This window comes from Elgaria multicarinata, chromosome 6, assembly GCF_023053635.1.
Source record: "Elgaria multicarinata webbii isolate HBS135686 ecotype San Diego chromosome 6, rElgMul1.1.pri, whole genome shotgun sequence".
Lineage (NCBI taxonomy): Eukaryota > Metazoa > Chordata > Lepidosauria > Squamata > Anguidae > Elgaria > Elgaria multicarinata.
Window position 1 is genome coordinate 104,002,557 of NC_086176.1, and position 12,186 is coordinate 104,014,742.

Here is a 12,186-nt window from a genome sequence, read left to right on the forward strand (position 1 = left end):
AGCTTTAAAGAACGTGAGATTATTTTTGGAACAGGATTTAAAAATAAATAAAAAGGTTTGGTTCTTTCCCCCACTAAACTGTGGTGGTGCTCCAAATTCTACTCAACTTTGCTTATTCTTCCAGCTTGGGTGGATTTTTGAAGATCACTATAATGTTACTCATACTTACAGTATGTGATCCTAGGGGGGGGGGGGGAATCCCACTTTTAGTGACTAAGACTATGTGAGCATAGCAGGTTGCTTAAAAGAAGTACAAGGTAATATCATGGTTGAATTTTGAAGTTATCCTTTGGCCAAACATACATTGTGGCTCAGTTCAAACAACACGTTAGTCAACGTTGAAAACCCCACTCAATGGCTGAGTTTTTTGGAGGTACTTCCCACACAACATGTTCTAACTCCACCGTTGTGTGACTGTGGGCTACTGTGGATTTGAGTAAAATCCATCGTGGCGTTTCATTGACAGTTCCTCCACCCTCTGTCCTCCCCCGGTCCTCCCGATGGTATCCCAGTGGCTTGCCTAGAGCGGCACTCGCTCCTTTCGCTGCTCTTGCCCAGGAACTCTGTAGCCAGTGGGAAAAGTCAACTCAATGCAATGGAAAACTTCATGGAGCCCACCACACAACACAATGGATGTGCAGGAACTCTCCTCTGCACAGTGTGGATATTCAGCTTGGAGTGTTTTCCAAAAAAAATTCCACCGTGGGGGGTAGTTTTCCTGCCAGACAACACATTTCTCAACAGTGGTGTAAAAACTCCACTGCGGAGTTCTAAAACCACCACTGAAAAACAGTGTTCTCTGAACTGAGCATGTGACTCAATTCCCTACCCCACCCCACCCCACTCCAAGCTCAACCAAGGATGACTGTGATTTCAGCTTTTAACACTGTTAGTTTTTTCATAGTGAGGTCATACTTAAAAAAAAAAAACCTTAAAGACTACAATTACTAGTATGCCAGAATGTTTAAAGGGAATAAGGATAAAAAAAAACACTTGAAAAAGATGTAAACACCTAGCCCTACTTACAAGCATAGCATCTAAAAAGATTTCTCTAAAGTCATGTAAGGATTTTAAAGGGTGACACACACACACACACAATAGGCATAACCCAAAACACATGGGTCACTTCTTGACCCATGAGATATAAGAAGTTCTATAAGAAGTTCTATAAGTAGGTAAAAACAATTCTGAATTTTAAAATAATCCTAATTTCATTGAAACGCTTCCGATGCTAGCAATTCAGTGACACTAAAATACACAAATATTTCAGTGCTAGATGTCCGGATTATGGCAACTTCTGTTGATTATAAGAAAATCATGGATTTTCCTCCCCCTCCCCCATTTAAGCCCCATCTGGAACAGTGGCAACTCTACTGAGCTCAGAAGGACTCAGCCTTCAGTGACTCAATTCCTTGGTCAGGAGATTTGAGCCCTGATATCCCAGGTCCATGTCTGGCTTCTGGGTTCCGTCTCACATCCAGATATATTTCCCTTTATATTTTATACAATCAGAGTCTTGTATGTTCCTGGCCATCATCAATTATTGCCGTCTGAAGATGGGGAAAATGCACTTGTTCCCACCAAGGACGGAAGCTACGAAGACATGCTATTGACGAATTGCCTTGAAACCCCCCTTTTTTTAAAAAAAAATTAAAAAATTAAAAGCCACTGCTTAATTACACAAAACGCACAAGACAAACTGTACAGAGTAATCTGAATCAAAGTGCAGCTTATAATTCAAAGGAGGGAAATTATGGGCAACAAAGATCCCTACAGCTGTCCAAGCCTAGAAATCAAAGCCTAATTAATGCTAGAAAAATACTCTTAATCCTCCTGTGCAGTTCACTCAATGCATCTTCTACAGTCTAATCTTGGATGGGGAGGGGGGGGGAAGATGATGACAAGATGGCAGGGCGGGGGGAGAGAGAGGTGGGTTAGATCTGTAAAGGAGAAATTCAGAGCTCTCCAGTGCGCTACAGCTTGGAAATGTACTTTATTCAACACGTGCGCGCACACACACAGATAGACACACAGAACACACAAAAAGATAAACACTGCATGTGTTTTCCTTTGTCAATAAATGTGAAGTGATTTCCCCCCCCTCCACCCCACACCCCCCCCCCGGAACCACACGCTCGACATAAAAGCTCCTTTATAAACCATGCTTAACATCACAGACAGAAGCGAGGCAGCTGTGCGCTGTTATTGTGTGCACGGTAAATCAGGCACAAAAAAGGGGCAGCTCAGCAGGGCACCGGGAGGGTAAGATGCACACTTAACCCCCTGTACACTTTGTTGCTCCATTTCTTTCCATCTTAAGTCCCTCTGCAGTCAGTACTGTACCTGTCACGGATGTAACAGGCCGTTTTCAATCTAAATCTTGTTATGGATTAATAAGCAAAACACTTTCTCGCTTATTATGCAATTTATCATGATGAAAATTGCATTGCTCTCCTCAAGGCTACATGCTGATACATTCATTTATTCAGCTGCTCTGTATACAGAGAGCAATACTAATCTTTATGACAGCTAGAGGTGTAACTTGGAAGCCTAAAATAGCATCCAGAAAAGCTGTACTTGGTATTTATGAAAGCAGTGTTTAAGCGTGCGCGCGCACATATGGACACACACAGACAAGAAGATTTTACTTAAAATATTTCAAGTTGGCATTAACACCGCAGAGATGTTTCCTGTTTCACTGAACCAAGAAAACCTTCTGCAAACTTTCTATCCATATTTATCTCTGCCTAATGCACACAAAACATCCAGGTCATTTGATGACTCAGGATGGTGACTAGGTGCATTCATACAAGGAAGGCTATTGTGCAGGTTGATTTTGTCCATGCAGGAATCCAGAACAATCACATAGTATTGAATACCTGTTTTTTTTTCTTTAAATACAACACAATGCAAGACCAGAACTACCCTTACAGTAATATAATTTTAGAATGGGGGGAGGGAATTCTCAAAATGTTAGGAGTGGCATGTATGCCAAATACATAACGTGAATAATTGAATACAACACACACAGTACTAAGTGCACATAAGGATCAAAAATTAAAATTAAAAATCTCAAGCACTTTAATTTTTAATAGAGTTTGTTGTTGTAAATTCATCCCCCATGCCCACTAAGACAGACATAGGGCTCTTTATGTACTGAGAATCTAGGTGAAAAAAGAATCAGCAATATGTTCTGAAATGAATGTCAGGGGGTGGGGGAACCTCAATTTAAATGGAAAACTTTGAATTCCCCTGGAATTATTGGAGACTTATGGCTGCACTGCTGGCTTTAACCAATTTGCAATGTTAAAAAGTGTTATCAGGTGTGTCTGCTGGAAAAAATTATATTGGACATACAAAGAACTCCAGATTTCTGTCACGATGCACCTAAATTTGTGTACGTGATGATTGTCAAACTGCAATTCCAAGGCTGCAGAAAGAAATGTGGGTTGGTCTGGTTTTGCTTGCGATCTTCCCATAAATAATTAAAGTGAATGCATGGAAATCATTGTAAAATTAATCAACAGTATGAGGGATAAACATTATTTTGAGAGCTTTAGAGCAAACAATTCAGCTATCGTTCTGAAATGTCCAGGAGTGTGTTGTCTCATCCATGACATTTATATTCTCAGATGCTGAACATGGCTTGGAATATAATTTTTGAGCTAAGAGTGCACAGATCAAAACACATTCTTGTCACAGAGATGACTTTATTGTCTCTTTTTCTCTAGACAAGGAACATAAAATACTAATATTACAGGAGGAGGAGAAGGTAGTATTTGTTTGGCCAATTTCTCACTCAAAATATAATGATTTTAATCACTTCAGCTTTTAGTGACTGTTCATTTTAAATCTGTGATTTTATATTTGCGTTATGTTCTTTTTTGAAAGCTACACTGAATATCAGGGTAGAAATATTTAATAACCCTACTAATACTATACAGTGGCCACACTACTAAGCATCACGACATAAAATGCTAGAACCATTAAACAAAGGGATAAAGAATCAAATAAAGCAAGTTTATATTTGTTTAAGACAGTCTTTACCTGGACACCAAAGGCTAAAAAACACTCAGTTTTGAAGGTTAGACATTCAATATAATTTTAAATGGCAATGGGAAAGAATGTGCTTAACGTTGTAGTATTTCTGAGATTTTAGAACAGACTGGAGAACAGTCGGTGGTAGCTGAAACTGCGTTTTTTATTAGGCGACGTGGATCTATAAGTGACAAGAGATGCAGCACACTTCAGCTGCTTGTAAAAATTAAGATTCAAAGCAGCCAAATCAAACTTTATAAGTTTAACTGACTAACCATGCCTGTATTGAAGTTAAATGTAATTTTAATGCAAATCTGTATTTTCATATTATATTCTGTTATGGCCTTTGGCTAATATAATAAAATTTGATCGACGATTGTATGTTTTCTTAAGAAAGGAGTGCATATCCAAACGGGTTGATTTTTCAAGGTATAGTATACTTTTAACTGGGCGACAACACACTCACCAAAGAAAGGATTTTTCATCACTTGGAGGATATGATCAGACGGGTAATTATCAATTCCTTTTTTTTCAAGAGCAGACATGTATCTACGTAAGAGAATAAGGCCCTGCACAATTGTGCAGGAAATGTTTTCACATGCATTGTAAAGAAGCAGGTGAAAGCAGCTACGAATTAAAGCAGTTACCCATCCTAATACAACATAATATTTTTTTTTAATCTTGTCTACAAGGAAAAGCTCGTAGGGAAAGAAAACAAACACTATATTCCTTTTTTTTTTAAGTGCATGTTGTATTGATTGTTTGCCCATACTCCACAAGGATGTATCAGATACACCTGTTTATCAGATATACCATGTTTACTTATTTCCATGAAACAAATTTTAACAGATGATACTAAAAAATGTTTATAAGATCATTTTAGTTGACTATTTTCCTGTTCTTTTGAATCTCTGTAATTGGGCAGAACACATTTAAAGAATCCCCTCCCCATATTTATGTTTTAAAATTTGTATCAAATTAACAACTGGAAAAAGGTTGCCCTCTTAACCCAGACAAAAGCGCACATACAAACTACAAACATTAATTTGGAAGTGTTAAGAAATTAGAACCATACATGTATGGCATTACTTGGATCCCCCAGCCTGGAGTAATCTGGCTGCATTAAAACATTGAAAAATCCTTCTTTGTTCGTTTGTTTTTTTTAAAAGGTGGTATGAACATAACAACGTAAGAAGAGCTATGGTGGATCAGACCTAGATCCAGCACTATGTTCACACAGTGGCCAACTAGCTGTTGACCAGGGACCCACAGGCAGCACCCTTCTGCCCATGTTCCCCAGCAACTGGTGTATTATAGGCTGACTGCCTCTGATACTGGATTTTAAGGATGTGTGAGTTAACATTTTTGGAAACTGTTGTATGGAATTTGAATTACTAGATTTTCAAAAAAAAATTTATTGCACCAACAGTATGGTGCAACAAATGTTCCACATGGATGGAGTGGGTATGCATGAAAGGGCTGGGAAGTGGGATTGTACACTCTAATCATGCACTCTCAACATGGGTGCATGCAGGTGCCACACATCCCATTGGCTGCATGTTCTCCAGCGTCAACAATGCCTATACATGTACAAATGTCCATATACAGGGCTCCCTCCATATGGGAAGGAAACCTGGAAATCAGGATTCCCATTCATATGGAAGAAGCCTTATGCAGATATATATGTACACACTGAGGCAAACGGATGGCTGGTATGACTGACGTACGCATCGGCCGGGGTTGGGGGGTGGGTTCCGCTAGCCCTCATGCGTATTTTAAGCATATGATTTTTTTGTCTCAGCATAAACAAAGCAAATGGGACAGATCTCTAAAAAGAAGGAAGACGTATATACATTAATAAAATACATTCATTCTTTTCAGTGCAGTTGTGCTCTGGAACAGTTTCATGGCAAACACACATTCTCTGTAGAAGGAATGTTATTTTAAACCAAAATTTAAAAGACTTATTTTTCCTGCTTATGACAAAGAAGTCAGATTTGATTTCACTGTCACTTAAATGCATCAACAAAAACTCCATGCGAGTTAACATTGGGCTCATCTACACCAAGCAGGATACATCTACACCACCATGGAAGCTTTTTGAAGGTGGTACATAAAAGGCAGGAGTCACACTAGTGCTTTATGGCAGTATTGAAGTACACTGACAACTGTTGGGGCCCATTAACACATACCATATACTGCTTTCATATCACTTTCATAGTGTTATATCCTGTTTGGTGTAGATGTGTCATGAGCCTCAATAGTTGTTGGTGCCCTTCAGTACCACTATAAAACAGTAGTGTAGATCCTGCAGTGCACTTCCATACCGCTATAAAACATTAGTGTGGCTCCTGCCTTTTATATACTGCCTTCATACCACTTTCATAGTGTAATATCCTGCTTGGTGTAGATGAGCCCATAGTCTGCAGCAGTAGTAGAACAAGTTCCAGTTTAAAAGAATGGTAATTTCTATTTTTGTTTTAGAGCAACGGGGGTGGGGGAGTTGCCATTTTTTAAAAAACTAGGCGTAAGTCCATTTTCTAAACACGCAGAATATACATAGGTTTTTCCCCCCAACCACAGAATGATGGCATCCCATTAGAACACAATGAGGAGAAACTTAGCTTATTTGGGGCAAGAAAGAAAGGATACAGATACATAGTCACTCACTGTACAATACACCATGGAATTACAGGGAAGAGTGTGTCTGAAAAACATGCAAGTCCAACCGGCTGGCCAGTTCAGACATAGCAATCTCTATGTATGTTGTTCCCCACCTCGATGCAGAGGGAGAGGCAGGTAAGAAATAAATAAATATATTATTGTTATTATTACTAACTGATAAATCATGGAATAAACTGTATGCCAACTTCCTCCCTCTTTGCCTATTCCATTTGCTCCTCCAGCTTTGTGCCCAGCTTTGGTCAGGGTATCATGGCTTTTTGAGCCAGTTTCCTGTGATATCTGAACTAGGAAGCTGTACTTTAAATGTTCCCTCCAAACCAGGATATCTTTGCTGAAGGTGGATGTATGAGGCAAGGAGGTTGCACATGGGCAGATGGCTTGTTCCATGTCTAATAAACCTTGACACAACTGAACCGGCCTGGTGGTTTACGATTGGATTCTACATACATTTCAACACATCTCCCTCCCTACAACAGATGAACCCACACAATACAGTTAGGTGCAGAGAGCAGGATGCAGAAACTGCAACATGTGTCACTCGATGAGAAACTATCAACACGAAGGATTTGCACCCTTGTTTTCTGGATACCACCTAGGGCAGGGTAAACCCTATCCATTTTGCCCACGCTCTGGCAGGTACAATAGTTACGGAAGTTCTGTAAACCGCCCAGAGAGCCCTGGCTATGGGAGCGGTATATAAGTTAAATAAATAAATAAATAAATAAATAAATAAATAAATAAAGAAAGTTGTGGGTTATCCATCTCTGGAGGTTTTTAAGAAGAGGGTGGACAGCCACCTCTCATGGATAGTTGAATTGATTTTCCTACATACTACAGAGGGCTAGACTAGATAATCCTTGTGGTTCCTTCCAACTCCAGAAGTCTATGCTTCTACTACCCATAAACAGCATCTTGGTGTGATTGGATATCTCATCCCAAACCATCACATTAAACACCTCCCCCCATCAAATACTTGGGTGAAGTACATACTTTGAAAGTTGCTTCTCGGCATCAGCACAGAGCTCCAAGAGGCCCATCAGCACGGCAGACACGTCCATGTAAGGTTCCCATACTGTAAACCCTCGTCCTATGAGGTCAATGGCAGTTCTTCGGATGGTGCTGTGGGGAGGCAGCTTGGGGCTGGGAGGCTGCAGCAGAAGATAAGTCAAGGCCTTGCCTGCCACACAAGAAACGTTAGAAAGCCAGAGTTAGGGGAAAGAGATCAAACATGGATTACGTAAATTATTATATAATTTAAATTATAATTTAAATCTCCTTAAGATTTGGCTTTTCCCAGCTCCCATTAACTCCAAACAACCTGACATCCCTCTGAAAGACCTTAGAGTTCTTGGAGCTCTCAGGGAAAGCTTGGAAAAAGCAAACTGAGTAGGATGCAAGCCAGGATGGTATAGCCTGTGTGTCTCTCACTAGTCAAAAACGGATTAAATGCACAAAAAACACACACAAAAAATTGACAGAGGAGCTTTTTCCAATAATGTTATTTCCCCTCCAATCTGCTTTAAATGCAGTGGAAGGGATGGGTGGCAGGCAAGGCTGCAAGACTCTAATGATGAATACATGCACAATCTTTAATGATTCCTTTACAACGTGCTGGTGACATCATCTGAGAAACCACTAGAAGTGGATCTCAATCTATATGAATAGGGCTGTCTGAGATTTAATTCTAATGAGTAATGTTTCAAGAGTGTAATGAAGGTATCCTGGCCTTTAAAACTTAACCCCACGAGTATGCTATACAGCCACACACGTAGGTGGCTTTCTTACTCTGACTCCAAACTGTTGCATCCACAGTTCCCTCTGTGTCGGCAGAGAGCCGCCGAGGCTCTTCTCTCGGTAGAAGCTCTTTTGCTTAAAATGAAAACTCAGGAGCAGAACATTTGTGTTCGTCTGAAAGTCTGGTGATAAACTTATTTGTACCTTGCATTTCACAGCAGTGCGTTCAAAAAGCAAAGTGAGAGGAGGAGAGAAAGCACAAGCAAAAACGGAAGGAAACTTCGCTGCTGCCCTCCGCTGAGATGCTTATGAACCGCAGGGCTAAATATATGCTAGCCCTCCTCCTGTTACAAAAGATGTTTTGTGTACGTGTTGAACAAGACATTAATGCAGGAGAGAAGGGAATCAACTCTCCCCCTCTTATTGCCAATTAGTCTAACACAGCAGTTGTGCGCCATACTCCCATCCCTTGTGTTTATCTAATGTTTCCAATCATCATCAATAAAGTGCCTACTACTTTGAGAGATTTTTCTCCCATTTTGTTGTTAATTCATTACAGCAGTGTTGGGTAGAAGGTAGACTATGCCATCCACTGGCGAACCAATTTGTTAAGAAGTCTGAAAATATCTTCTGCAGAAGCTGAACTTGATATTTAAATAACGGTGAGATATTTTTTGTATGCGCTTCATTTATAGCTAATGAATGCAGATGAATATTGAGCCATAAAGGGCACGTTTGGGCTGTCCGCACAGGCACCTGTGTTTTTCTGAAACTTTCCCTCTTGGCATCTCCCAAAGAAACTCATGACAGAGCTGCAAAGTGGCAATGATCCTGTGATCCTCTCAAAGTGGGTCTAGTGAAAAGTGGCGGAAGAGAGCTGCCACAGAACATTTGGGTCACATCTTTAGTAACTGTCACTAGAAAGAAGCTTGGTGACCAATAGGCAGGGTATAAACTCAGTGTTGTGCAGCCTAACCACTGGGCAGAATATTGCAGAAAAGACTGAAATCAGACTGATGCCACCCACAGTTTGGTTACTGTTGCTATTAGCCATCACCTGTGGGTGTCACATTGGGCCTCTTCAGACAACACGCTAAAGCATGGTTAGGCTGCTAACCCTTTTGCAGCAAGTGGTTAGTGAGCACGTTATCTGAAAGATCATATTCTCCCTAACAAGCCTGCCCGTGCTTTAAGACCTTCAGAGGAAGCCCTTCTGTCAGTCCAACCAACATCACAGGCACGCCTGGTGGGAACGTGGGGGAGGGCCTTCTCAGTGGCTGCTCCAGTGTTCTGGAACTCTCTTCCCAGGGAAGCTAGACTGGCTTGCTCCCTGATGTGCTTTAGGAGGCAGGCGAAGACTTTTTTTGGGTTGGCAGGCCTCTGGTGAACGATCTGGACCGCCGTCTGTGCCAAGGACTTTTAAAATTGTCATTTTAAATGTTTAAACATTTTAATATTGGAATATGTTTAATATAGTTTTAACTTTTGTATATCTCTATTTATAGGTTTTCAATGTATATGTTTTAAATTTTCTAATGCTGCCTTGAGGCTCAGCATTCGACAAAAGTTGGGATATAAATAAATAAAATAATAATAATAATAATAATAATAATAATGATGTTTAGAACATGGATAATAATAATAATAATAATAATAATAATAATAATAATAATAATAATAATATATTCATTTGTTACCCGCCTCTCCCTCTGGATCGAGGCAGGGTACAACACAAATAAAAACACCATAAAATACATACAACTAATTCAAACGTTTAAAACCAGTGCATCATTAAAAGCAGCACACCATTAAAAAAGGCATCTTAAAATTCAGCTGGGTAGGCCTGCTGGAAGAGATCAGTCTTTATGGCTTTCTTAAATTCTGGAAGACTGTTAAGTTGACGAATCTCTCCTGGCAAGCCATTCCACAAACTGGGAGAGCGGCAGAAGAAAAGGTACTCTGGGTAATAGTTGTCAGCCTAACTTTGACTGACTGAAGTAGATTCTTCCCAGAGGACCTGAGTGTGCGGGGCAGATGGTACTGGAGAAGGCGATCCCGCAGGTAACCTGGACCCAAACCATGTAGGGCTTTAAAGGTGATAACCAACACTTTATACTTCGCCCGGAAACTAATTGGCAGCCAGTGAAGAGTTTTTAAGACTGGTTAGGAATGGTTCACACAACATGCTATGCTATAACATTTAGCTCAAAATGCTTAACCACCATGGCTTTGTGTGTCGCCTGAACAGGATCTTATGATTTTGCCAAGTGCAGGAATGGTTAGAGAACCCTACAATCCTTCCACATGGCTCTTCTCTCTCCTGGTAACACACCTGGCTCTAGCTTGAAGGCAGGAGGGGCTTTTCTAGGACCACACTACCATACCAATGTTGAACTTTGGTTCATAATGACATTGTGAACCGCCCAGAGAGCTTCGGCTATTGGGCGGTATAGAAATGCAATAAATAAATAAAATAAAAATAAATATGTAGAAAGGAGCTGAATACAGATAAAAAGAATAGGTGCCAAAATGGCTGCTGACACTGGTGGCTAGGGTGGCCATATGAAAAGGAGGACAGGGCTCCTGTATCTTTAACAGTTGCATAGAAAAGGGAATTTCAGCAGGTGTCATTTGTATGCATACAGCACCTGGTGAAGTTCCCTCCTCAGAACAACAATTAAAGCTGCAGGAGCTATACTGCAGCTATACTGTGACCAGATTTAAAAGAGGGCAAGGCACCTGCAGCTCTAACTGTTGTGATGAAAAGGAAATTTCACCAGGTTCTCCATATATACAAATGACACCTGATGAAATTCCCTTTTCAATACAACAGTTAAAGATACAGGAGCCCTGTCCTCCTTTTTATATGGTCACCCTACTGGTGGCTCAAGAGTAAATGGAAGAAAAGAATGGTGCATTAAAACAATGATGCATTAATTAATAGCTCAATTACAGTCACAACCCCTGGAGATTCCTTATTATAAGCACTTTAAAATCAAATTAGTTCACTAAGATTTATGTTATTACAAAGAATGCCAAATGAATTAATAATGACAGGCCACTTATTTTAAGTGTTGCTAAGTAAACCAAGCTCTTCCACAACAGCTCCTGGGGTCACAGAGAATGGCCAGATTTTATATTCAACGATTTGCCCACCGTTCACAAGTTTAAAGGAAGAGGAACTTAGATGTGGCAAAACCTCTCAATGGTAGCGTAAGTGGAAGGCATTTCCATCCAGTGATCTCCATTCCTGTTTGAATAAGGTTCTTTTAAAATGTTCAATGTAATTCAACATTCATTCTTAGATAAGGAAAAGAGTAAAACTACCTTTTAAAAAACCCATATTACACAAAACATTGTGTAATATGAATTAAGGCAGTCAGAAAGGGAAATCAAGAAACACACACACAGAGCCAGAAGGGCTGTGCTAGACTTGGCTTTCAACAAGAGAACTGTTTCATCTGCCTTCACAGGTGATTTTGGCCCATCAGAGCCAGTGATGGCTTTTTCCCTAGATGTTCTTACAAATAATGCTCTTGTATCATGGAAGACACTGGTGAGGTTTCCCAGAAAATAAAGACCTGGTCAGTCGAGGTCTCACCACAGCTATTAGTGTGCTAATAAGCAGGAAAGAGCAAGCTGAAGCTTGTTCGTGCCAGGTGGGAAGTAGCAGGACTGATGTGAACCAGAGCACTGAAGGATACGTAATGATCACCAAGATCATGGCCT

General features: G+C 40.3%; 1 protein-coding gene across 2 annotated transcripts in view; it reads right to left on the reverse strand.

Annotated features, from left to right (window-relative positions):
• WDR7 (WD repeat domain 7) overlaps positions 1-12,186 on the reverse strand; it is a 258,462-nt gene that overhangs the window by 85,934 nt on the left and 160,342 nt on the right. For both annotated transcript variants that reach the window (XM_063128220.1, XM_063128219.1), the window contains one exon: positions 7,714-7,900. In XM_063128220.1, the coding sequence (XP_062984290.1) occupies positions 7,714-7,900 (187 nt within the window). The remainder of the gene's footprint in view (positions 1-7,713; positions 7,901-12,186) is intronic.